A 27,255-nucleotide genomic window follows, 5' to 3' on the forward strand; every position below is an offset into this window, starting at 1 on the left:
TTTATGTTTTGAGGTTAGACTTTACCACATATAGCTATAACCGGATTGACGTCACCTCGTTAGTCAGTATGCGTACACCAGTGCTGATTTGTCACCTCATTAGGTGTTTCACCGGTGCTGGCACAGCTGATATTTAAGAGCGGCTGGCCCTGTGCTCCGGTTGTCTTGAGAGATGTGGAGGGTCAACACCTTTAGTTGGCTCTCCAAATTTGATTTCTAGAAAAACATTCCTTTGTCTGATTTTGTTTGGCTCCACTTTTTAGTTTTACGTCCTGGTGGGGGTTTTAATTTAGTTTGCCTGTTCTTGGGCAGATTTAGTGGGTGTCTTTTTGGTTCCAGTTGTTGTTGCTAGTTAACTTTCCGTGGACACCCCCACGAGTGTCTTTCAGAACCCCTCCTAAAACCCCACGTTTCCTTTTGGTAGTTGTCAGTGACTTTGTTAGTTCCCCCCTTCTGTTTGAGCAACATTATTTGGTTTTCTTGCTGGGCGACGTAACAGTAGTAAACCACAACACAAAATATATATTGAACATTTTATTTCATTTTTACAACATTTTTTCAAAGAAAGATTGTGAGGTTACATTTTGTTCAAACTGAGTCAATACACTATTTTAATCCCCCCACCACCCCCCCAATGACTAAATAAGTTTCCTAATTATACAGATATAAGATGGAAAACCGTACATCACCCTGACCATACAAAACATTGTCATATGCATTTGCTTATCATTCACTCATCCACAAAACCAGATAATTTGTGGGCTTTCAATGCGTCATCTAAAATATATTCATTTAAATACATCATTCACAATCCTTGATCATTCAATGAGATGTTGGCAGAATAAATGTGTCCATGTCACCAAATTCATATTGTGCAACATGTACTAGTCTGCATACAATCAAACACACTTCCATAAAGTCCACATCAAGATTCAACTTTAGGACAAGTAAGACCACTGCTTTAGAAAGAGCTTCAATTAAGGACAACACATCAATCAATGTATGAACGCTGGCATCCATACTCTAATCACACACCAGAGCCTTGATTCCTGTTCAATTTCATCAATGATTTTACCCAATAAATTACTGGGAGTTTATATATAGAGTGTGTGACTCTCTTTTTATATCGATGAAACTTATGACATTGATAAATGTATGCATTGTTTGTGTTTTCTAACTGTTATTATGGCACACAGGGCCCATAGCCTGAAGGCCCCTTTGGGGATGTGGCCCCTGTGAAATATTTTATTCTGTGTATAGCCTCATGATATAATGGATACGATCGCAAGTTATGACATAAAGAGGAATGCAGTGAAAAATGCTGAACTTCCAGTCTTAACATAAGCAATATCAAGTTCTTTATAAGTGACAGTAGAGAGCAGCAGAAAGGATGTTATAGGAACCTGCATCTGAATCTCTCTGCTATAATGGCACAAAATCGACAGAAGACCAAGTTATATAACCACACTACAAAACATACAACGGAAATAGGAATGACACTCAGATTGAGTGAGTAGTAGTGTTAGAAAAACCCTGCTCCCTTTACCATAAACTCTCAACAGTAATAAAAAAAACAATACATTAACATATTCCAAACAAAATACAAGAACAAGGTGAGTCAAAGATGGTCCTGTACATGTTAGTGGCTAGAAACCTTCCCCCATACAGGCTTTGTTCTAGTAAAAGCTGCTCTGATATCTCTGAACGTGATTTGAAGACGAGCTTAAAACTTCAGAGGCCCGACAACAGTATGTGTTTTCTATCCAATAGGAATAGCCGGTGCGGAAACAGTGGAGTTGCAGACATGATCTGTTATTTATTACTTCAGTTTCATGGAGCTGATACGCTCGCAGTCTTAACTTGAGATACAGTGCTCTCCAAGTATCACAATAAAGTTACTTTGACCTTCCACGTGCACTCTGCTTCACAACTGTGGCAGCAGTCCAAGGAAATGGCAACAAATCAGACAAGTACCGCTTTCGATTACTTGGCCTCAAAATGTGGTCATTATTGGAAGTCTGGTTTCATTCTTCCTCTCTCATCAGTAGTCTTTGATAGCTGTGTGGCTCTTCCCGTTTCCATCCAATGTCACTTCTAAATTTTCTCCCTTTTCACTTACTAATGAACAATCTCTCACTTCCACTTAACCTTTAACCCTTTACACTCGTTCCAGTAGTACGGGGTTGTAAATGGCAGATTTGGGCACTGATAAGCACCTAAATTGGAATGCAGTGGATGTACAGTAGCACGCTATACATTACATCTGAGCTCTGGCTCTGCGCTTCACAGCGCTGTAGGATTTTGACTGACAGCCGTTCTGAACTTGAGCACCGCGTGCAACAAGAAGTTACCCCCATCCCTCCTGCTAATTGGGAAACTTTAGCAAAATGTTTTGTTGTCTGAGTGAGGGAAATGCTGTCATTTAAGAGGACTCAATGTATTTTAAAATATGAGATGTTGAGAATTATAATAAATACCGCTTTGATGTCAAACAAGCAAGCCAAACACGTCACATTTCCATATCCTAAAACTCATGTCATATACAGTGTCAGCGTTGATGATCACCATGTTTGATATACAGTTACAAGATAACATGGCGTCATACTCTGGGTTGTTCTGAACGGAATGAGCCCGTTTGTCTAATGTAAAGAAAATTTGCTCTGGAACACGCACCTGAATGCACTCACGACTCCTTTCTAGACGCACCAAAATCTGTTTCTCTGAACTGCCTTGTGAAAGCTTAACACTGTAATATTGTATTTTCTAACTTAGCTAGACATGTTGGCAATAGAACAGGCGTTTATATGATGCCCACCTGACCCAGACCTGACCCAGACCGGGACTTTGGATTGGGAAAACAACAGTAATTGTGTGATGGCGGGGATGCAGAGTTGTGTTCCAAACAAAACGACTACAGCTAGGAGAGCTAAAAAAAAACACCGTATAGTTGAAGACTCTTCTCTGAGTCATACAAGTGCATTGAAATGACTTAAAGTGTGTGTCCACTTGGAGAAAGCAGTTAGTCCTCTCACTCAAACCCTTGTCATTTTTTTTGTATTATGTTGCACCTACCCCATATTTCCCAGGGAATATTATGTTGTTACTGAATGTATCCAGAGTATTTTCAGATTTTGTTAATCAAGAAATGCGGCAAAATGTACAGTAAATGTAAAATGCACATCCAGGTGAACTGTTGTGTCCTCAACTTCGGTCTAATAATTTCCCCATAATATCCAAACTGTTCCCTTTCAATGGCTACCATGCTTATGCATATGCTTTCCATATGTCTTCTGTGAGAAACATTTCAATTTAGCCCTATCCATATGCCAATTCCCACAAGTGTAAAGGGTTAATCCCTCTGTCCTGCAGCAGACCTAGCATGGCCCCAGATCTGTTTGTGCACTCTTGCCAGTCATTGTCATGCCATGCAGGAGTTGGCAAGACCGCACAAACAGATTTGAAACCAGGCTAAGACTGTCCTGCAGGAATGGCTATTACCTTATTCTGCACAGGAGACTCTCCAGTCCCATTTTCAAGTGCTCTCTCTCGCTCATCTCTACTCAACCCTAGTCTTCACAAACACATGGATCTACCCCACTTACTAACCGCTTACTTCCACAAAGCTTGCCTTCACTTCTCTTGATTCGGAGATGATATGGGTTCAATTCATTTGAATTCAGAGTAAAAACAACAACAAATCTCTGTTGAGAGATTTGTTGAGCGCTTCAGACTTCCTGGACCATAGCGTGTAGTAAGGAGATGGTGTGACGGTGTGCTCTGATCTGAACACAGAAGAGATACGGCTCTTATATAAGATCAAACTCGAGCCTTAGTGAGAAAAGGGCTCTGAAGATTGAGGATTCCTCAAGGCAGAGGAATGATCGAGAGCAGCAGAGCCACAGTGCTGCGTGTAGAGTGTGAGTCACAAACAGAGCCACTGCAATGCAGGGCTGCTCCCAAGTCTGATCTGCTGTCCATTGACAGGGTGTAGAGAGGAGTGAGGCTACAATTAACACATCATGAGGAAGCCAGACAGACTGACACGGTAGACCACTGCCTACTGTACAATAAATAAAACTGGACACTTTGAATGCTTGGCGGAGTGGCTAACTGGGAATCAATACACCTAGTCAATGGAAGTGAGAGCACACATTTACACAGATTCAATTCATCTTTAAGAGGAATGAATTTACAGTCGGCTTACCATAGAGACTCCTTAGAGTGAATGAAAAGAAATGTGACTGTATGGGACAGAACTGATGAAGCACAGCATCTCAATAGATCTCAATAGCCCCCTGCAGAAGATGCCAAATAGAGGAAGCAGTTGTGGACAGCTATAAAGAATGACTTGACACATTCTGCTGGATTTACACAGACAGAGGCTTGACAGTATCCATTGTTGGTCAGCTGGAAGGTTCTTTGCCTTCCATTGAGTCCTGTAGACTTGTCACCCTCTGCTGTTTAGCAGAACAACTGAAAGTTTCCCAGGTCAGAGGGAGCGCCGTTGGGCTCTGCTTCTCCTTGCTAAGAACCAGGCCTGTCGTAGGCCTCGCTGAAGCCTCAGACTCGAGTGAGGAAGTGGAGGCTGAGGTTGGCAGGGATGTGAAGGGTCTCCAGGCTGAGGGCTGAGGGGGTATAGGGGAACAGGACAGGGAAGGTGTGCTTGGTGTCCATCAGGAGCATTGGGACATCGTTCCTCTCCTGCAGACGATTCTGAGGACAAGATACAAAATAAACATGAATAAATGGCATGGAAAATGGATTATATTTGACTGGAAGTGGTTTCAGGCAATCACTCATTTTAACGGACGGAGAGTTGTTACCTGGATGTTTCTGATGAAGGACACAGTGACTCTTTCCTCAAACTCGTTGAGCGGAGTGTAGAGGTTGAGGATTTTCACAATCTGTATGACAAATAGGACACCGGTTAATATATGAAGACAAGACACGTCACTCTTCCTGTGATCTTTGAGACGGTGTTGTGAGGGGCGTTCCGATGCTCAAGGATTGTTGATGTGCAACAGGCTCGTAGCAGGTTTCTGTAACAGGTGGATGAGTGTACCTGTTGCATGGTGAGAGCGGTACACAGTGAGCAGATGGCCTCGGCGTCCTGGGACGTCTTCTTCTTGACCTGAAGCAGCTGGGCGGCCTGGATGACGGGCTCCATGTTAACCACCGCCCCGCTCTGGTGGAGGTTCTTCCCCCGAAGCCACTCCTCCATCTGACTGATGTTGTACCTGACCAATCCCAGTGAGACACTTAGTATAGACCCACCTCTTTAGTGACGGGTCTTAAATCAAACCCTTATGCGACTGTAATGAGCTACAGTTCTTTTCTCTCTCTAACAGTACTGAGTGCTCCTCTCAGCTATACTGTATGTAGCATTAAGGACCCTTTCCTGGTCAGTCCCTAGTAACATATAATATCCCCAGCATGGTTCTGTGTTATATATATATATATATATATATATATATAAATAAATAAATAAACATACCGGAGCTGCATGCCAGTGCTCCAGGAGCAGACGTCTTTCCTGAGCAGCAGGTTGTTGAGGGTGACAGCGTTGATGCTGTAGAACAGCTGCCGGACCACCTGGCCTGCAATCTCTGGGTCCAGGCCATGCTCGCCCATCACCCCGTGGAACTGGCCCAGCTGTCTGATCAGGGCCTCCAAGGTGTAGCTCCCTGGGCCCTCCTCGTCCTTGTCCATGCTGGAGGAGCGGTTCCTGTAACCCATGGGCTTCACTCCCGCAAGGCTGGGGATAGACTCACTCTCCAACATGGCCGACACTGCCCAGTTGAAGGGAGGAGATAGTTAATGCAATGTTCATTCATTCATTCATTCATTCATTCATAAATTCATACATACATATATCTATAGGTTTAATTGGTTCACTATTCTTCTTTTAGGAAACCTAAGTACTGAACTATAACATTCAGCTGTGGAAAATATAGATCAGTATAATAAGGGATTTTACAATGTCAAAACAGCGGTACAATCAACCCAGAATGAAGAAACGGTTGGTCAATTCCCAAGTCCATTGTCTCCAACTTCTGGACCATACAGTTCTTGCCACCGGGCTACCCCAGCGCCTCACCGATCATGGGCTGCATGACGTGCTCTGCCACCTTGACGAGCTGCTGGTAGATCTGGATGGAGAGGTCACTCAGCACCTGGCGGTACTCTGCCAGGTCAAAGTTCTTCAGACAGTGCTCATTCTGCTTGGCCGTGTTCTGAGTCATAAACGCCTGGGAACACAGCAAGACAGGAATGAGAGTTGTGGAGAGCTACAATTTGTAGAGTAGGTTAAAGCAAGTGTATTTCCGCCTGTGCATCTTTAAAATGCATCGTGCATGGAGAGGAATCAAGGAGTAGTCAGACTGACATTTATACAATCTACCTCTTATTTCAACCAGCCAAAGTACTGAGCATCCTTTCTAGCATCTCGTCCCAGTTTATAATAAGCAGAATGATCTCTGATCGATCAACGTAAGCCTCACCTCATCTCCACTGTACTGCTTGAGACAGTGCAGCAGACGACTCGTGTTGGCCAGCCAGAAGGAGGTCATCTCAAAGTCATCATTGTTTTTCTGCAGAGGCATTGCAAAATGAAAAGAACGTTCAAATACCAGAGTCGCTGTACTGTACTCTGACCCAGCTTTCCTCGCAATTTACTTCCAAAGATTACGCACCGCATTAAAGTATGTGAGTGGTGTGGGAATACAACTCTGTGTCTGTACCTTGAGGACCTTCTTAATGGCGTTGATGGTGGAGGTGAGCAGAGAGTGGACCTTCTGGTCATCGTTGATGTAGTCCGCATGGCGGATGCACATGAAGAGGATGTAGGCAGGTAGGCAGGGCACTGTTGCTGATACAGCGTGGGGCTTCATGTCTGGAACGCCAAAGAGCACATCTTAGTTATTACAATAACATTGTTATCACAATAACATTACATGAACACCGCATTACAATAAGTTATTCCAATGACATTACAGTAACATTCCATTTCGAAAAAAACAGAGAGTGATGTGTCCTGGAACAAGTTCATCCGCTAATTTCAGTAATCATTGTAGTCATCGTGTGGATTTGAGAATATAGTGATATGCTCTGGACTTGACAGGTGTTTGCACTTGGGATGCTGTCATATTGTGTGATGAGCTGACTTTCTGCCGCCACGTCGTACCGGTGATGAGCGTTTTGACCAGCAGGGCCTCGTCCTCTTTGTAGTACTCCAGCATGCCCTCAAAGTCCTTCTCTCTGCGCTGGACAGTCACCTGACGGGTCATCTCTGGTTTGGCCGTGGTGGACTGGGATGCTGCTGCAGTCACAGACACTGGACAGAGCAGAGGACAAAGTGGTCACTGATACTTCAACAACCATCATACAGTATGTCCCTTTGGCCTTCATTACAGCTTAGTGAGACCAATAAATGAATAGGCTACAGAATTCATTAGGAGCTCCAGGTCTCTCACCTTCCAGCTCCTGTACTTTCTTCATGTAGATCCTCAGCTGCTTCTTCAGCTTCCTCTCGTTCTTCTCCAGTTTCTCTACAAGCTCTTTTAAGTCCTATAGTAACAAAAACATTCAAGATGGTCAACAACACTAACTTTCAGAGCTCTGGGCTGTTCCATTCCAATAGGTGCTCCTGGGCCTGTATTCACAGAGTGTCTCAGTAGGACTGCTGATATAGGATCAGTTTTGCCTTTTGGATCATAATAGTATGGTTGAGAGTCCTAGGTCAGCACCCTGGTTGCAGTGTTCTCACCAGGTTGTCGTTGGTGAGGCGGGTGATCTCCTGCTGGACACTGTACTCCACCTGGGCCTCAGGGGACAGAGACATGGTGTGGTTCAGCATCTCCTGCTTCTTCTCAATGTCGTCCTTCAGCAGCTCAATCTGGGTGTGGAACGCCTCCAGCTCATCATTGTGCTTCCTGGCCTGAGACTGGAGCTGGGCCTCCAGCAGCCTGGGGGAAAGGAGGAGAGAGGGGATGGTTACAATAAGCCTAAAGCTGACTGAACCTTCCCAAACGCCTAACTTGTAGCATTCTGGTACCATAGTGTGGAGACTTACTGTATTAAGTATGGTTTCATAGCTCATTAACTCACATCTTAAACCCCACAGTTTGTGCCTCTTTAGCAGAGGCATAGGAACAGGGGAGAGGATAAAACAGGAAGGCAGTAAGTAGAGAAGGAAAGCAGAAGATAACCTGGCCACTTGCTTTAGACCCTGGTATGCCAGGCCCAGCTCGCCATCTTCATTCAAATAACCCCAGTCTGAAGCTTTGCTGCCGGCGGCAAAGCCAGGAGAGACAGAGATAGCGAGACGGAGAGATAGAGGAAAAGAGAGGGATGGCAAGAAGAAAGGAGTGACAGGAGGAAGTGAAACAAAAAAATGGACAGGAGAAAACAGAACAGAGCAATAGGAGTTAGCGCCACAGAGAGGTAGAGCAGAACCAGAGATTCTCCAGTTAAAATCCTATAGCTGACATAGGAAAAAGCTCTCACACAACAGACAAGACAGACACTACCATCACCGTTTTAAAACCCGATCACGGCGAGAGAGTGTCGTGATATCAGCATCTGCCTCTCATTACTGCCATCTACCTGCATTCTGCCATAACGAGGATGTGTAACAAATACCTCCAGGTTAAAAGGTTCTGCTCTGCAGACACAACAGAGGTGTTCAAATCCCCCTGGCATTTAGGCGAGGTCTCTCAAACCGGGCCGGGACACAGAATGAAAGATATAACAGGAATAGATCGCGGGTCAATGGAAGATTGCTTTGGATCGAGATGAACCCGTGTGCTTCAAGTGGCTCATTATGAGCAACACAAATGTCTTTCCTCCCTGGCAATCTGAGTGCCATCTAAGTCCCATCACTCACTGACTGTCTGAGGGTTCTGTTAATGATGATGACAGAGGGCCATGAAGGTAGATGGCTCAGGAAGGATATTACTGTGTCAATTTCAATAGGGTGGAATCAAAAGCAGGACAGTTTTCCATGAATATGTCATGATACCGTCAAAGTGATTGGGACAGTTTAGATTAGAAAGATGATCCGATGTTACCCTGAGAGTAATCTCCTGTGGGTAGATTCTGCGCGTAGACTGAGAGAAACTTCCTGGACTGAATGTGATGCGGGAGATCCGAGCAGCATTAGTTCTGTTTTTGGGGTTTTCGTCACTGGTTATATGGACATATAAGGATTGGGTGAAGACGGTGCTTAAACTGCTTCGCCTCGAGTGCTTTCCCTGGGGGGGGGTTGGTCTGTCACCTTGAGCATACTGTAGCTACACTGTTGGACTAAGCGCCGGACATAGAAGCACAGTAGTGAAGGTCTCTAGGCAATTTCTAGTTGGACAAAACAATAGTAGCACTGGCAACAGTTTGATGTAGTCACATGAAATGAAAACTGAACCACCAGACACTTTCCTCATTTCACCCTGTCAATCCAGAAGTATAAATGTGATATTTACATTAAAAAAAACATTCTGTGCGCCAGTGGGTATGACAACAAAAAAATGGCCATATTCACCACAGGCTAGTGTGTATTCCATTACCGTACTTCCAATATAAGGTAAAGAAAGACACTTACTTCTTAGACTCACAGAGTCCATGATAGGACCTCAGAGCCTCCTCCTTGTCTATAGGCTTCTTGCTGTTGGTCCATTCAGGCAAGTTATTGGTTTCCTATGGAGAGAAGGGGACATGAAGGTCAATTTATGTTGCCATTGAAGAGGTAGTAAAAACCGTGGGAGAGAGTTGGTGGGTACATCTGCCACTGCTTTATAAGGTAATGACATTCATCCGACTTGTCTCTTTCCCTCTTTAGGTCAAACCCAGTCAGTGTTTAACACGCACTCATAAACCTGAGTCATAGGCCATATTGTAGTACAGCTGCCCTCAACACACTTTCATATTACAGGCCAGCGCCTCTCTAATATCTGCATCTGAACCAATCAGCTTCAACAGTTGGGAAGAATCAGAGCGACAGGCCATCAGCTCGGAGGAGTCCTAATCACCACCCTTCTAAGGAGTATGACACGCAAGGCATATCCTCCACTAACCTAGCAGGTGGGACTGGGAGAGTGCAGCTCAGGAGTGTCTGAAATATTACCTAGATGTGAGGGGCGAAGAGAGGTGTGAGGGGGTAGAAGTGGAAATGCCTGAGTGGATGAGAGCTGTCTGTTCTGCTGCCTCCAGCACACCATGCTCTCCCGTCCTGAGGCACTCCCTCTCAAACCAAATGCCTGGCTGCCCACGGTGTTTAACAGCAGTGGGGATCATGTTCGGAACTCTCTTCAGGAGGACATAACTACAGGTGAATGCAGCGCTGGATTATTGCAGTGTAAAGGCTGATCTGTCAGACTCATTCATTCTCAGTTCCAGTTGGAGGTCTGGCACGGAGGCCAGTCTCTCTCATACGTCTCATAATGACACTCTCCAGTTACATACTAGTCTGCCTGTACCTCTGTCTAAATCCAACTGGAAACATTTGATCAAATATTCCAGTGTTTTGTTTGGGTAAGATACAGGTCACTGGAATCCATAACATACAGTGCAAGACTATCATGTGATTTTCCATCACTGGCTGACTTGACTCAATTCAATTGCGCTGCATAATGATGATAATAATTATGTTGACCTTCAACCCACATGAGTCACAAACAAGAAAAGTATATCAGCTATCCTTAAATGAACGTTCAGGATTTTTTTTTTACCTACATTTTTTTGTCAAGTTACCGAAACAGCTTCCAAATGCTTTCTGTAGATCAAAATGATGTGTGTTTTTATTTTCCAGATTTTACCCTCAGTGACGTATTTGGGGGTAATCACGTGTTTTTGGAAAACTACAACGAGCTTTAGGGAGGAGTGAGGTTGATTTCCTGGTCTCTGCTTGTCCCACCACCGAACGTAAGGAATTAAACAGCCATGAGAATGTAGTTCTGTGTCAGTCACAGAGAGCTTCTATCGTTACTACCGTCACAAAACCTATAACACGGTTCCCCAAATGGCGGCCGAGTGTGATTGTATTTGGAACCCCACATTTTCTGAACAAAACCATCACTAACACAGAGGCTGCTGCCTAGACACAGACTTGAAACCATTTACCACTTTAATAAATGGATCACTAGTCACTTTAAATAATGCCACTTGAATAATGTTTACATATCTTGCATTACTCAGCTCATATGTATATACTGTATTTTATACCATCTACTGCATCTTGCCTATGCCGCTCGGTCATCGCTCATCCATATATTTATATGGATATATTCTTATTCCATCCCTTTGCTTAGATTTGGGTGTGTTAGGTAGTTGTTGTGGAATTATTAGATTACTTATTAGATATTACTGCACTGTCGGGAACTAGAAGCACAAGCATTTCGCTACACTCGCAATAACATCTGCTAACCATGTGTATGTGACCAAAACATTTTTATTTAATTTATTTTTATGTTTTATTGTTGGGCAATATATCTGGGCAATTTGGATAACTAGGGCCACTAACAACTTGCTGTGGAGTCATGGAGACAAGCTGTGGAACATTCTTTCAACCCTTGGCCTACAATGGTCGCGCCCCAGTGGAAATCTAATTAACATAAAAACCTCCCCATCAAAATCCATCTGCTTAAGCTATAGATATGTGTGAGATGCTGAGACTCACGAACATGGTGGTGTTCTCCGTTTTGCCCTAGAACGCAAGCCTCACAAGACTAATTTGAAGGTCCCTGGTACCAGTTTAATGTGTAGATAACCTTTTGATTAACAAATAGGGCCATATAAACTGGACAATAAACCCTTCCCATTGGACAAATAAAGCCATGTCAACTTTCAGCTCCCAGTTTGGTGACTTACAATGTGATTGGTTGTCTCCTTCTCTTTCTGCTGGGCTGTAGTGACAATCTGACTCCTGAGGATAAGGACCTCCTCCTTACGCACATCCAGCTCCTCAATGGCTGCCTTGAGCTGGCCCAGCAGCAGGTTGTAGCCGTCCTGAAGCTCATTGGAGGAGCTGTTCTTGGAGGCGCGGTCAGCGATGGCCTTCCTCAGCTCGTTCAGGTCATTCTTCAGCTTCTTGTTCTCAGACTCCAACTCCTGTCTCTGTGGAAAAACAAGGTCAAAGTTCAAAAGAGATTTATTGGCAATCTAAAATTGAACTTTGGTAATCGTTGGTAATAAAAGTAATGAAATGCCAAGGCTCAATGTAAGGAAGAATGACAGTGATTGATACCAATTAAGGTACTAAAGTAATATAGAGCAGAATAAGATGTGATTGCTGCCACATTGTGAGTACCTTAGTAAGTAAATCTTTGAAGAGAAACTATTTGTAGTTGATTTTCATTTTAGCTATGGCAAGTAGCTACAGTATTTAGCTATGGCAAGTAGCTACAGTATTTAGCTATGGCAAGTAGCTACAGTATTTAGCTATGGCAAGTAGCTAAAAGCCACGAAGACTACTGCAGTTGATTCATAGATACACCGACAAGATAATTCATCTTCTAAGATACTGTACAGTGACTGAAAGTGCTCAACTCTCTCTCTCTCTCTTTGCAATGAGTCCAGAAAGGCACCAATAGCAGTTATCATTTCACTTGTGCAGTAGACTCAGCTACATTAGGACCCATGGCTCAAACCTGTAAAATGTTGACGACGCACACATTTTTACTGCCAATCGAATCTAAACCCTGTGGCCTGTGCTATTATGGTTCTATTATATGGGATCAATATCATGCCGAATGTATTCACAAATGTAAATCCCCAATCCACAAATGCAATTCACTATCCAAACACAAACACCTTCTGATTTGTATTTGTAAATCGATATATTGCATTATAATTTTTTTATAACTGCAGATATGCAGGTCATTTCCAAGGGCCTTAATTAAAATGACAGCCATAAAGATTTGCACATAGAAGAGATATGCGCAAACATGGCAGACATGGAAAACCTGCAACTCCATATTTGAAAGCGCTTCGGTCACCTGGCTTTTGGCAGGGATTTGACGACAAGAAAAATACTAAATGTTCTCACGCGTAGAAAGCGATTTGTAGTCGTATAAAAAAAAGTTCTCATGCGTATAAAAAAAAGTTCACACGTAGAAAGCAATTTGTATTCATAGAAAAAAAGGTTAATACCCATAGAAAGCGATTTCTGGAAAATCGTTGGCAGCCTCTCGTTCGGCCATGTTGTTGCCTGCCTGCCTTTCAAGGCTGCAGAAATTATAGTATGGTAACCATATGTTAGACATACTATGGTTACACACATGGTTAACGTAAATAATCAAAACCCTAGCCCTAGAGGACTCTACATTTGCAACACTATTGCAGTGTACACCCGTTCATCACCCAAATAGTTGAATTAGCTGGCCAGTGTGATAGCACCACTAAATGTGAAGGATATGTCATACATTGTAAGTGATTTAATCCATCCGCTGTCTCATGTTGCACAGACGATGAGCATTAAGGAGACATAAGTATTCCTGAGGCCTCTAACCGTTTCCCCAGGACAGGCATGCAAAAGGTAGCGGGGAGGTGTAGGATATGGGATCAGACTTTATAACAGTATTGCTTCCGTCCCTCTCCTTGTCCCAACCTGGGCTTGAACCAGGGACCCTCTGGACACGTCGACAACAGTCACCCTCGAAGCACCGTTACCCATCGCTCCACAAAAGCCACGGCCCTTGCAGAGCAAGGGAAACAACTACTTCAAGTCTCAGAGCGAGTGACGTCACTGATTGAAATGCAATTTGCGCACACTGCTAACTAGCTAGCCATTTCACACCAGTTACACTCACCCCCCTTTGACCTCCTCCTTTTCCGCAGCAACCAGTGATCCGGGTCAACAGCATCAGTGGGATAAACTTTTTTTTCTACGACTACAAATCGTTTTCTACGCGTGATAACTTTTTGTGTTTATGGCAGTTATTTTACTTATGGCCCTGGGAAATTACCTGCATATCTGCAATTATAAAATCAAAATGTGTTTGTGGATAGCGATTTACATTTGTGGATTGGTGATTTACATTTGTGAATACATTTGGCATAATATTGATCCCATACTATTACCCAAGGTGCAAGAAGCAAGCCCATAGAGATGGGCCAATGAGCAGAAATCTCTTTTTAGAGGTTCACAGCGAATCTGTGAATACCTATTGTTGTTGTCTTAATTCTTATTTTTAAATATTTTACATGGTCAAATAAATCAAGCATAGATTGTGCTCCAAATTTGAAAAAAAGTGACCAAATGGCACACACAAATTGGCCTATCGCTGTTATTAGCAGTCTCCCCTTTGACCTTTTTCCACTTTTGACCACTTTCCACCGCTCCGTTTGACCTACTGACTTAAAACTTTGTATGTAGGTGTTTTTCCTCATACATAAGAAATGTTCCTCAAGGACTCATAAGGTCCGTCAGAATAGATATTCCTCCATCTTGGACATTTTGGAAAATTATTCTCATGAATCATAGGTCCAAATAACACCAAATGTGGTATGTAGGCCCATGGTACATCTCTTAACTTAGTTTGAGAAAAGGGATTGGTTAAGAGAAGACTGAGTTATTGACATATCAGGAAAATCAGATTTTACGCGTCCATTGAAATCCTTTGTAAATCCACCCCACAATGGCATATCAACTTGAAACTGATTAGGGTCAAAGACATTACCATGATGAACCATGTTAAGTTTGGCATTGATATCTTAAAGAATAAGGAAACTATTAACAATTCACTTTGACTATGTAACGCTGCTTAAAATAATAATAAAACAAATCTTCATGGAATAAAAGTCAGATTCACTCCAAATTTCACAAGTGACCCCTCTTCATAAAATTGGAAACTCCTTATACCCAAATTACTACAGACCTACACTAAGTGGCCAGTTTATTAGGGACACCATCCCATCCACAAAAATGGATCGCTCCTACAGACAGGAGTCACATGGCCGTGGCTTGCTATATAAAGCAGGCAGACAGGCATTCAGTTACTGTTTGATTGAACTAAGCGACTTTGAGCGTGGTATGATCGTCAGTGTCAGGCGCGCTGGTTCCACTATCCACTAAAATGTATTAAATAGTTTTTCCCCCCCCCTCAATCCTCACACAATACCCCACAATGACAAAGCAAAAACAGGGTTTATAAAATAAAATTAAAAAAACGGAAATATCACATTTACATAAGTATTCAGACCCTTTACGCAGTACTTTGTTGAAGCATCTTTGGCAGCGATTACAGCCTCGGGTCTTCTTGGGTATGACGCTACAAGCTTGACACGCCTGTATTTGAGGAGTTTCTCCCATTCTTCTCTGCAGATCCTCTCAAGCTCGGTCAGGTTGAGAGGAGAGTGTCGCTGCACAGCTATTTTCAGGTCTCTCCAGAGATTGTAGATCAGGTTCAAGTCCGGGCTCTGGCTGGGCCACTCAAGGACATTGAGAGACTTGTCCCAAAGCCACACTGCGTTGTCTTGACTGTGTGCTTAGGGTTGTTGTCTTGTTGGAAGGTTAACCTTTTTCATCAAGGCTCTCTCTGTACTCCGTTCATCTTTCCCTCGATCCTGACTAGTCTTAAAGTCCCTGCCTCTGAAAAACATCCCCTCAGCATGATGCTGCCACCACCATGCTTCACCGTATGGATGGTGCCAGGTTTCCTCCAGACGTGACGCTTGGCATTCAGGAAAAATAGTTCAATCTTGGTTTCATCAGACCAAAAAAATCTTGTTTCTCATGGTCTGAGAGTCCTTTAGGTGCCTTTTGGCAAACTTCAAGGGGGCTGTCATGTGCCTTTTACTGAGGAGTGGCTTTTATCTGTAATACATTTGCAAACATTTCAAAAAAAAAAAAACCGTTTTCGCTTTGTCATTATGGGGTATTGTGTGTAGATTGATGAGAAAATAAATATTTAATCAAATTTAGAATAAGGCTGTGACATAAAATGTGGAAAAAGTCAAGGGGTCTGAATAGTTTCCGAATGCACTGTATATATTATAGGTACTTAGTTTAATTAGTTGAGGTTGGAAGTCATTTTTATTAGTTGTAGACCTATTAGTAGTTGTACAACAACATTTTTATTCTGTTGATTGTATGTTTTATTATTAGACATTAGTTGCCATATTCTTGTTACTAAGTATTGTTTGTTCATTTTTTTTCATTTGAACACTTGAAAATGGAATGGTGCATCTCAAGAGATTTCATTCTGCAAAATTTAAAATCAATAAATAATGTTGGTTTTTGGACTCATCACAATAGTCCCTGAAGAGTTTGACAAAATAACACTGACGCATTCAAATATGGCCACACTATACCAGTAGAAGCATATTAGCACATAGGCTAATATGCAAAAAATACTTCTCATGAACCATAGGACCAAATGACAACACATTTGGAAAGTATACCCATGGTACGCGTCTTAACTTAGTTTGAGAAAAGCTGGTCAAAAGATGGCGGAGTTCAGATTTTACGTATCCATTTATACCACTATAAATCCACCTCACAGTCGCCTATTAACTTGAAACTTGTCATCGCTATCATGGACGTCCCTAGGGTAAACCACATTGAATTTGGTATTGATATCTCAAAAAACAAGGAAACTTTTAACATCTAACTATTTGCATATGTAACAGTAATGCTCAAAATCATATGCAATCATCTTCTCCTCATGAACCATATGCCAGATTCACTCCTGATTTTGTATTTAGACTCATCAGTCTTTAATGGTTTTGAGATACATTTTTTGCTGCATTCAAATTTGGCCGCACTGTACCTACATTAGAAGATATGCTAAAAAAAATACTTTAAACATATTCCTCTCATGAACCTTTGCTTTGTTATCCAACTGCCCTTGCGTCCTTTCGCTCATCCTGTGAACCCCATTCATTGCTGCTCGCAGCTATATTTTAGTTTTTTTGTTTTCAACTGTGTGTCATGGATATTGAAATTATTATTAGAGTGAAAAAGTGTTGCTACCAAATGAACATGAATCAGATCCTCTACCTTTCTGTGGCGACCTGTGAATATACAATTTCATTTTTTGAATATGCTTGAGAAGTTGAGGGCAGGAAGACCAAAGACACCAGAACAGCCAGAGTGAAGAAGAAATGGAACATCACAAATAGACATATCCCACTGCTGAGTAGTACTGTACACTGTGTTTGTCTGTGTGTATGCATGTTAGTTGGTGTATCTGTGTGGGGGTGGATGGATCTGTACCTTGAGACTGTTGTAGGCCAGATCCGCATTCTCTTGCTCTGATGTCGTCTTTGGCTCAATGCCCTAAGAGAGATGGCTAATAGTAAATATTCCACTTTGGGTCGATAAGGCAGAGGCAGGCAGCTTGAGGATCTTAAACTTAAAGGTATTCAAGACAAAGAGTAACGGGAGAAACTTCTGTGTAGGTATTTTAGAAGTATAGAAAAACAAGCAAGAGCATAACACTAGACAGACATGGGCCCACCTTGCGCTTAGACTGGTCCTCCATCTTTTCCAGGTTGACTTGCAGTCTCTTCCTCTCCTGTTCCAGCTCTCTAACACGCTTCTGCAGCTTCATGAACACACCGATGTCCATTGCTGCCTTCTCCACTCCCATCTCCTGCAGGGGAACAACGTCAGGTCAAAACCTAGTCCAAGCAACTATGTACAGTAAGCCTGTGTTAGACTGTATAAGACTGTATAAAAACGGGTTAATCCTGGTTAAGGAGGTCTTACCTCTACGAGTTGGATAGCATCGTCAGTGTCTCCCACCTCCGAGGTAGAAATGGAGGGATAATTGGAGTCAGACTCCAGGCTGCTCTGGTTAGAATTGTTCCTCCTGTGGCCAGGCTGAAACTGAAGGGTAAGAGGAGACAGGGAACCATTGGACATCTGGCTTGGCATAGGACACCTACATGCAAATGTGCACAAACGCACACACACACACACACACACACACACACACACACACACACACACACACACACACACACACACACACACACACACACACACACACACACACACACACACACACACACACACACACACACCTTGGCCTCCTGTAGGTTGTCATATCTCTGCTCCAGTCTGGAGAACTCCCTGAGCAGGTTCTGGTAGCGCTGCCTCTCCTCATCCAGCTCTGCCTGGACCCGACCCACACTCTGGGATGCACTGCTCTCCTGGTCTGAAACACACACACACACACACACACACACACACACACACACACACACACACACACACACACACACACACGACCAGTCCACATCAATCACTTTTACTATTACTCAATAACTGTCCTATAGATGAGCCTTTATTTGAGTGACTAGAAAACAAGCCATCATTAAGTTACATACAGTATTCTCCATTACAGGTACTCAATATCTATTGCTAGTCTTTGATGTCATGTTTATTTTATTAAGTTATTTGGAATAGCACCTTGGTGTCAGCACCATTTCATATGTTCATTTGAGGGAATGGTTATTGTATTGTCATGATTCCAAATAACTTTTCTATCTTGGACCGTTTTCACATTGCTGATAGCATAGGGACATTCTTGAGAGGTTCTCGAGAGGCATAGAATTTTGAGAGACAATACTGTCACGTAAACTTGTGAAATTATCACGCCTGGAGCGTTACATCTGGTTTTTACATCTCGCCTGACAGTTGCCCCCCTCCGAGCAGGGCAGTTTACCTCGTTGAGCTTAACACTCCTACAGAGCAATGTTTTTGAAACAGCTGAAATGTATAGACTTATATTTGAGACTTGTTTTATTGAGTTTTTACCTGTGATGGGTTCAGATTTCTAAACTTTAAATATTGAGACATGAGGGGTGCCATAGTCTAGGGTTTACACCAGAAGTTAATGGTTATCTGTAGGAGGCAATTAAGCTTGGAATGTACTGAGTGAAGGGAAAACGATTACGTTGGCAGGCTCTGATAAGGGTGGAGAGCTGTGGATTAGTGAGCAAGCGGGTTGAGGTCAGGTCATGTTAAAGGAGAAGGAACAGTTTATTGCCCGCGTCACTTTATTTCCTGCCTAGCAACAGAGACGTAATGTTTAAAGAGAAGGAGGAGATTCCACCCCAAACTGGGGTACATATACCACAGTACATATTCCACAGTATACTTTGCTCCATTCATCTTCCCCTCGATCCTGCCTAGTCTCCCTGTCCCTGAAAAACATCCCCACAGTATGATGCTGCCACCACCATGCTTCACCGTAGGGATGGTGCCAGGTTTCCTCCAGACGTGACGTTTGGCATCCAGGCCAACGAGTTCCATCCTGGTTTCGTCAGACCAGAGAATCTTGTTTCTCATGCTATGAGAGTCCTTTGGGTGCATTTTGGCAAACTCCAAGCGGAGGAGTGGCTTCCGTCTGGCCACTCTACCACAAAGGCCTGGTTGGTGGAGTGCTGCAGAGATGCTTGTCCTTCTGGAAGGTTCTCCCATTTCCACAGAGGAACTCTAGAGCTCTGTCAGAGTGACCATCGGGTCCTTCTCCCCCGATTGCTCAGTTTGGACGGGCGGCCAGCTCTAGGAAGTGTCTTGGTGGTTCCAAACGTCTTCCATTTAAGAATGATGGGGGCCACTATGTTCTTGGGGACCTTCAATGCTGCAGAAATGTTTTGGTACCGTTCCCCAGATCTGTACCTCGACACAAACATGTCTCGGAGCTCTACAGACAATTTCTTCGACCTCATGGCTTGGTTTTTGCTCTGACATGCACTGTCAACTGTGGGACCTTGTGTAGACAGGTGTGTGCCTTTCCAAACCATGTCTAATCTATTGAATTTACAACAGGTGGACTCCAATCAAGTTGCAGAAACATCTCAAGGATGATCAATGGAAACAGGATGCACCTGAGCTCAATTTCGAGTCTCATAGCAAAGGGTTCGAATACTTATGTAAACAAGGCATTTCAGTTTTTATTTTTAATACATTTGCAATCATTTCTAAAAACTTGTTTTCACTATGTCATTATGGGGTATTGTGTGTAGATTGCTGAGGATAAAAATAAAAAAAAAGTATCCTTTTTAGAATAAGGCTTTAATGTAACAAAATGTGGAAAAAGTCAAGGGGTACTTTCCGAAGGCACTGTATATATTTTTTGATAGGCCTACTATCCCAAAATGGTTAGATATGCAAGTCAACATTTTGAGATACACAAGTGAAACTACGCAATTCAAAATGTTGAGATATGAATTCATACAAATAGAATATATTTTTTCATTTGTAACATTTTGTGGTGATTTTAGAGGCGGCACCAAAGGTCCCAGAGTGATGGGGGGATAGTTTTTCATGATCTGGTAGGCTAACCACACCAGGTAAAACTTTGGTTATGACATAACAATAAATAAGTTTTATTTAGGCTATGATGAAGAATAACAGTTTTATTTAGGCTATGATGAAGAATAACAGTTTTATTTAGGCTATGATGAAGAATAACAATTTTATTTAGGCTATGATGGGACCACATTTTAACTTTTTTATTTATTTCAATTTTACCGCTTTTTTTCCTCCCCAATTTCGTGGTATCCAATTGGTAGTTACAGTCTTGTCCCAACGCTGCAACTCCCGTACAGACTCTGGAGAGGCGAAGGTGGAGAGAACTGCGTCCTCCAAAACACAACCCAACCAAGCCGCACTGCTTCTTGACACAATGCCCACTTAACCCGGGAGCCAGCCGCACCAATGTGTAGGAGGAAACACCGTACACCTGGCAACTGTGTCAGCATGCATTGCGCCCGCCCGCCACAGGAGTCGCTAGTACACGATGGGACAAGAGCATCCCTGCCGGCAAAACCCTGTCCTACCCCGGACGACGCTGGGCCAATTGTGCGCCGCCCCATGGGTCTTCTGGTCGCAGCCGGCTGCAACAGAGCCTGGACTCGAACCAGGATCTCTAGTGGCCCAGCTAGCACTGCGATGCAGTGCCTTAGACCACCGCGCCACTCTGGAGGCCCCCAGATTTTTTTTGGGGGGGGGGTGTTTAACAAGAAACTACTGAAAAAAACTCCTGGTCCTAGGGAGGATGAAAACATGAAAGTTCCGAAACCAAACCTTTAATACGTTTTTCGCATTTATATATCATCTGTATATGCTGCGGTGGACGGCCTGATAACTCGTTTATTGTCTCTTTTCACGCCCAAGGTTCCTAGGAGGACCAGGTTATTACAAGGGAATGAATATGAAGGCAGAATCACTGGGATCATAGTACGTTTCTACTGTAATAATGTAATAGGTAAATAACAGGGGCTCTCTGGTCTGTAATATCCCTAGCTCCATAAACATGGGTTATTACCCCAGCCTGGACAACATGCTGCTCTAACCGGCAGTAGAAAAGAAAAACACAGTAATGTTACAGTACATCGTGATATCGCTCATCCCAAGGGGACCTGAGAGAACCCTACAGTAACACTGCAGATAAATAGAGCAGATTTGGCCAATATTAAGGCGACAACTCTTCAATAACTACTGTTATTTTCACCAGAAAAGAGTGGATACTGTATTCAGTAAGTCAGATGTACTGCACATGGTATTTAGATAAAGGCAGTGGTCATGTTCAGAGATTATGATGTAAACTAGAAGTGACTTCTTATTGACAAAGAGAAGTCCATTGACGAATGGATTTAACAAATTGATTGATTTGTGTTTCGCACACATAAAGGTACATATTCCAAAACGAATACTTTTTCCCAAGTGAATCCAGTGCTAACTTCAGTCTCAGGTTAAAAAACCCCCCCCCCCTTTTTTTTTTTTTTAAAGTCTCACATTGCTGCTGCCATGTAACTTGATGCGATTTCTGCCTCTCTTGTCCTACTTCCACAGAAACCCCTTTTGTGTGGGGAAACAAGCCGTCCCTCCCCTCAGGTCAGGCAGAATGCAGGGCTCACTGACTACAGTTTCACCTTCAACCACTCATATAGATATGGTCTCAACTAATCACTGTAGTAGTACTATCGTGTATGTCTTAGTGGTGTATGAGATCTAAAAAGCACTTACCTTCTGTGCTCTTGGAGTGGTGCAGAATCCTTTGGTTCATCTTCTCCTTTTCACTCTTCAGCAGGGAATTCTCCCTCTCCAGCTCCTCCACTCTCTAAGGAAAAAGAACAAGAGCATTCATGGAAGAAATAGAGACATCAGAAAGAGCATGGTGGCCGTTCAAGAGCAATGCATTTTCTTTTATCTATTTCAATTTTCTACTTCAGACGATAGATGCTACTTACTCTCTACAAGTGAGCAAAAAGGTCTATTTAGTTGTTTTGTTTCTCTTTAAGTGACTATAAATCTGTCGATCTTGCGTGTGAGGCTCTCATAGTGATGTCAGACGGAGCTAGAGAGCCAGGGACAATTCCTGCATTGTCTGGCTGACTTGGGAGAGAATCAAAAGGGCCAAAGAGGGGTGTCTATTACCACTGAGAAAGCCCGAGGCCAATCTACTTAACAATGATCTTCTTAAGTCAGGTGGTCAAAACAATACAAAAATGTATGCATGATATCACTTTCAGGTCAGTGGAAGGCCACTGATACATACAGTTAAATCCACAGTGAGATTGTTGGTGAATCAGATGTTCAGTAATTTAACTCTTAGAGCAAGAATTCAGTAAAACCGCTGCTACCAGTATCTTCTGTAGTTACTCGGGCAACTGAAGACTGTTTTCACCCCCGTGTTTCAAACAGAAGGTTTTATTCAGTCAACATTAGGGCTTTGGAGAACATACAAGGTAAAGGAAAATGTACTTTCTCCTCTTCAGTGATTGACAGCTCACCTGTTCAAATCTCATCTTCTCATTGCTGTGCTCCTCCTCCAGCTTCTTCCTATGGGCGTGTGCTTCCTGGAGCTCCGCCCTCAGCTTCTCCAGCTCATCCTTCAGAGAGGTCAGCTGACCGCCGTCTCCCTGGCGACTGCGCATGGTCTCCAGCTCCTTCTGCAGCTTGTTCACCTCTGAGCCCAGGGAGGCTTTGGCCACCACCAGCTGCTCATTCTGAGTCTTCAGATCTTTGGTCTAAACAGTGGGACAGGAGAGAGCGCTCTGTTACTACTATGGGACGTCACATCACTTTCAAATCAATCCCTTTTTAACATAACTTACAGTCTAGACTAGCTAAAAAAAACATTCTGTGCCAAAATGATTGCAAAGGGAAATATTGACCTTTCATTGACCCGTCTTTGTATTATGGCACTCATTGTAGGCTACTAGCGTTACAGGTCAGTGTACTCCTATAAAGTCGCCTGGGTCAGAACCATGCGTCTTTGACTGTACCTGGTCATCCATCTTCCTCTGCAGCTGGACGATCTTGTTCTCCATGCCCGTGTTGAGCTTCTTCAGATGTTGAGCGGACCTCGCCTCAATCTTCAGCTGTTTCAGCTCCCGCTTGGCACGCATGCGGCGGTAGGCACACTGGATGGTGATGGCGGCGTTCCGTGCCACCTTGAACTTCCTCCTAGTGAGCCAGCCTCGGACATGCTTCTGGATGATCATGGCTTTATGGTGCAGAAGGAACTGGGGTGGGGGAGAGGGGAGGTAGAGATCAGGGACAAGGAACCATTTATTATACTGTACAATGTGATGAGAAATATGTAGTTAACTAGATTTCCCAGTAGGGGGAAATTCTAGAGTACTAAATCCAAAGGGAATCTAGAGTATCTGACAAGGCACAATAGCAGGCAGCATTTATGCAAGGCCCGCCTGATCACATTCCATTTCAAAATCGGAGCACTTCGTCTCCAATTTTTCACTCACACAAACAGGACAACAAGTCCAAGACTGAGGCATCTTCCCAGGGTACTCTTTACTCTTGATAGAGATCTAATCAATTTCAACCACTGATAGCTTCAACATGAATACAGTAAGGGATCGGGAACAAATGAGAGTGTATACAAAATCCAGGATAAAGGTAAAAGGTAAACCAATGACATAACAGGTAGAGTATTGTGGTTGTAGTACCTCCTGGAAGATCCTGCGGGTGAACATGCCCCTGGTAAAGGCCTGGATGGTGACAACAGCCTGTCTCACCCTCAGATAGCCCCTCCGCTCTCGGACCATACGATACTGCTTCTGACAGATAACAGCAGCGCGGATTAGACGCAGCTGCTCCGCATACCTGAGAAAGACAGCAAAAGGAGGAGGACACGGAAAGTAGTTACAACACTGGCACCGATATTGATAGAAACTTGTTCGCGACCCTTGTAGTGTGATTTATCAAGAAGTTCCCTCGTGGGAAAAATTCTGAATTGACCAGCTACTTTGTTAGTCTAGCAGAACGTTTTGCTTCTCCTCTCACCTGCGGGCCATGTAACCGCGGCCAAATCTCTGCAGGGTGATGGCAGACTTGCATATCTTCTTGTAGCGGACCATCTGTAGCCAGCGTCGCACTGTCTTCTGGATCTTGATGCAGGCGGAGCGGAACTTGTCTGCCCTCAGCTTCTCCAGGTAGGCCACTTGGCCCGCCCGGAAGAAGATCTTGGTCTTACCAAACTGGAACTTGTCTGGGTCCTGGTGAGGGACCAGTCATTCATTCATTCATTCATTCAGTTAAATGGAACTTCAGCTCAATCAACTGAGCATCAAGGCAGCTAGTTAAGTGGACGTTATCAAACACAAGGTTAAATAGCCCCCCCTCCCCCCTGCCTCCCCACCCCCCCTAAGGAATCCATGACATACTGTCCAAGGCGCATACAAATGATATTCCAGTAATAATGTATTAATAACATGATTCATCTCAGGCTGCGCATGCTGAATTCGCCACTGAGAACACAACGGGGTTTGTCCATTAGGACTGAAACTCATGACCTGCCTTTTTACATCCCCATTCCCCAGGTTCATACTTTCAAAGATGTTGTCTCTCAATACTAGAAAGTTAACATTTACTGTATCAGAGCAGACATGCAGTTGGTTCAATAATGCAAAGATGGACTGGCCCTGAAGGAGTTAGGGAGCTCCGTTGAAGAGAACAACATCCTTCGACCATGAGAGGAACAAAAGTGATCCTTTCTATTGGTTCATTTCCTTTCTATTGGTTCATTTCCTTTCCTATCCCGCTTGGGGCTTTAGGGCGGAAATCTTTCTTACCTTGACCAGGGTCTCTAGTAGGTTCCTACACACCAGTTTCTTGTCTCCTACAGTCATATCTGACTTCTTCATGAGGACTCTGTATCTGTTGAAGAAGTCTGGGTACGTCCACCTGGAATCACATAGGACTGGCTGAGAAGCAAGTCAAACACACACAGCCCAAATCTGAAACAGGCATATTTTAATTCATGAAAAAGGAAACCATTGTATTATTTTGAACAAATCTAATTGTAAAAAATGTCCTTACCACTTCCACGCAACAAAAGGCATGATTATTGTTAATCTCTAGTTTTTTGGGGGTTTTGCGACCATGAGCGGGTCAGGACTAGTGTCGGTCCTCTAGACTTGAAACAGTAAGACTGCACTTTCTCACGTAGTACTTTGTCTTATGCAATCTGTTTTATGCTGTGTAACGGAATCAAATTGTTATTAGGAGAGCTTCGTGCTCTGTGGACAATTGCTCTCCTGCTGTTCTCCCTCAGGGAAGCACGTACCTCAGGGGAGACGGAATTCAATTTCCTCCCTGCTTAGGACGACCGAGAAAACTCAATGATGGAGCAATAAAAACAGACAGAGGAAAAGCCTCCGTCCAGGCAGCACAAATTACAGAAGTGACATGCCCATTACATCACCAGGAGTCGCATAACAACCACATTTTCTTACAATATATATAATAATAATAATAATAATAATAATAATAATAATAATAATAAAGCCATTTAGCCGACATTTTTATCCAAAGCGACAGACAGCCTTGCGTGCTTAAATGTTTTATATGGGTGTCCCCAGCGGGAATCAAACCCACGCCCCTTGGCGTTGCAAAGCGCAATGCTCTACCAACTGACCCACACAGGACCACAATCAATTTCTGTGCTTCCACTATCTATTGCACACAGCAGACAACATGGCCACCCGTGTAACGGTAGTGTTCTGTGTGTGAGAAGCAATCTTACCTTGATGGGTACCCAGCAGCACTGATGCGGATGGTCTCCAGGACTCCACATGCCCTCAGTTGCTGCACAGCTCTCCTAGAGTCAAACCTGCAACAGAGAGAGGGACAAAAGAACATGTGTACAAAGTTTCAAAACAAATCCTCATCACAATGAAAACATACCATTCTGGGAGTAGGGTTAATTACCATACATATACACAGGTAAAAGGCTATTACCCTCTCCCTACTGTACCTGAGCTTAAGCTTCCCCTTCAGTATTGTACACATCTCCACTAGGTAGAAGACAGAAGCATTGAGAGGAGGTTAATGCTAGTCAGCTAGGTGCTGCCTGGGCAGACTGACTGTGTCCCTACATACAGCCGTCGGTATGTTTGCTCAAGTCCAGCCACAGCATGTGACCAAGGCACTTCATTAGATTTAGAGACCTTGAAGAGGCACTTGTGCGAAAGAATGCGTCAAGAAGATGGCAACATAACCTGACCTCTCCTTCTGTCCTGTTTTTCGCCAGTAAACATTCTCAGTCTACAATGTGTGCTGTAGTAGAAACGCTTTAGAACACAAGACAATTCCTTAAATCGACCTGGAAAAACAAAAACCTAGGATATCTAGCGTGCTGGTTTAAATGCCTCATTCAACACGGCTTATCAAGACTGTTTATTGAAAAACAGTCTTTATTTTGGACGACAGTTTCTGGTAACAGTCAACATGGTTGTGCCTCTGTCAGCAAGAGAAACTGTTATTGAGTCAGAGGACTTGAGAGAGTTATTCAGCAAGAGACAGAATCAGCACCTCAGGCTACACTCGTCTAGGCAACCAAAGAACAAACACAGCACACGCAGGTGATGTCCCTCTCTCTCGGTCTGTCACACACAGTACTCTCTCCTGGTTGTCTTTTCCCATAACTCCACGCATGTTTGTGTTCTGTTTACATTAGCAAATATTACCTCACCATGACCGTACCACATGTTTGAATAAGAATGGCAGACCACATATTAGGCTCCTAGATCTGATTAGTGAAGCCAGTCACGGTAAGAAGTTGGCTTCTGATTCTTAAACACACTGTACACAAACATACACACAGAACAGAGCCCTCTTTGTTTACAGTAACACTGTAGTAATACTGTACCAGTGGGTACAGAAGTCCCAAAAGCATCTCTTCCACAAAAAACGGGCAAGGTTTTTCAGTCAACATGAAAAAAAGTTTGCTAATCCAAACAACTTGGCTATTTGAGCAGAGAAGTTAAATGAGACAGACAAGA

General features: G+C 43.4%; 1 protein-coding gene across 2 annotated transcripts in view; it reads right to left on the reverse strand.

The window, feature by feature from the left end:
- Positions 1–521: 521 nt before the first annotated feature.
- Positions 522–27,255, reverse strand: part of myo5b (myosin VB) — an 82,981-nt gene continuing 56,247 nt past the window's right edge. For both annotated transcript variants that reach the window (XM_014129638.3, XM_014129645.3), the window contains exons 17-39: positions 25,998–26,084; positions 25,045–25,156; positions 24,257–24,468; positions 23,920–24,076; positions 23,236–23,475; positions 22,741–22,977; positions 21,974–22,067; positions 18,019–18,152; positions 17,702–17,821; positions 17,451–17,585; positions 17,207–17,269; positions 11,860–12,105; positions 9,596–9,690; positions 7,766–7,964; positions 7,473–7,566; positions 7,184–7,333; positions 6,741–6,892; positions 6,501–6,590; positions 6,098–6,248; positions 5,495–5,789; positions 5,063–5,237; positions 4,824–4,904; positions 522–4,713 (exon numbers count right to left, since the gene is read on the reverse strand). In XM_014129638.3, the coding sequence (XP_013985113.1) occupies positions 4,561–4,713; positions 4,824–4,904; positions 5,063–5,237; positions 5,495–5,789; positions 6,098–6,248; positions 6,501–6,590; positions 6,741–6,892; positions 7,184–7,333; positions 7,473–7,566; positions 7,766–7,964; positions 9,596–9,690; positions 11,860–12,105; positions 17,207–17,269; positions 17,451–17,585; positions 17,702–17,821; positions 18,019–18,152; positions 21,974–22,067; positions 22,741–22,977; positions 23,236–23,475; positions 23,920–24,076; positions 24,257–24,468; positions 25,045–25,156; positions 25,998–26,084 (3,472 nt within the window). In that variant the 3' untranslated portion in view covers positions 522–4,560. The remainder of the gene's footprint in view (positions 4,714–4,823; positions 4,905–5,062; positions 5,238–5,494; positions 5,790–6,097; positions 6,249–6,500; positions 6,591–6,740; positions 6,893–7,183; positions 7,334–7,472; positions 7,567–7,765; positions 7,965–9,595; positions 9,691–11,859; positions 12,106–17,206; positions 17,270–17,450; positions 17,586–17,701; positions 17,822–18,018; positions 18,153–21,973; positions 22,068–22,740; positions 22,978–23,235; positions 23,476–23,919; positions 24,077–24,256; positions 24,469–25,044; positions 25,157–25,997; positions 26,085–27,255) is intronic.

Source organism: Salmo salar, chromosome 01 (genome assembly GCF_965601325.2).
Source record: "Salmo salar chromosome 01, fSalSal1, whole genome shotgun sequence".
Classification (NCBI taxonomy): domain Eukaryota; kingdom Metazoa; phylum Chordata; class Actinopteri; order Salmoniformes; family Salmonidae; genus Salmo; species Salmo salar.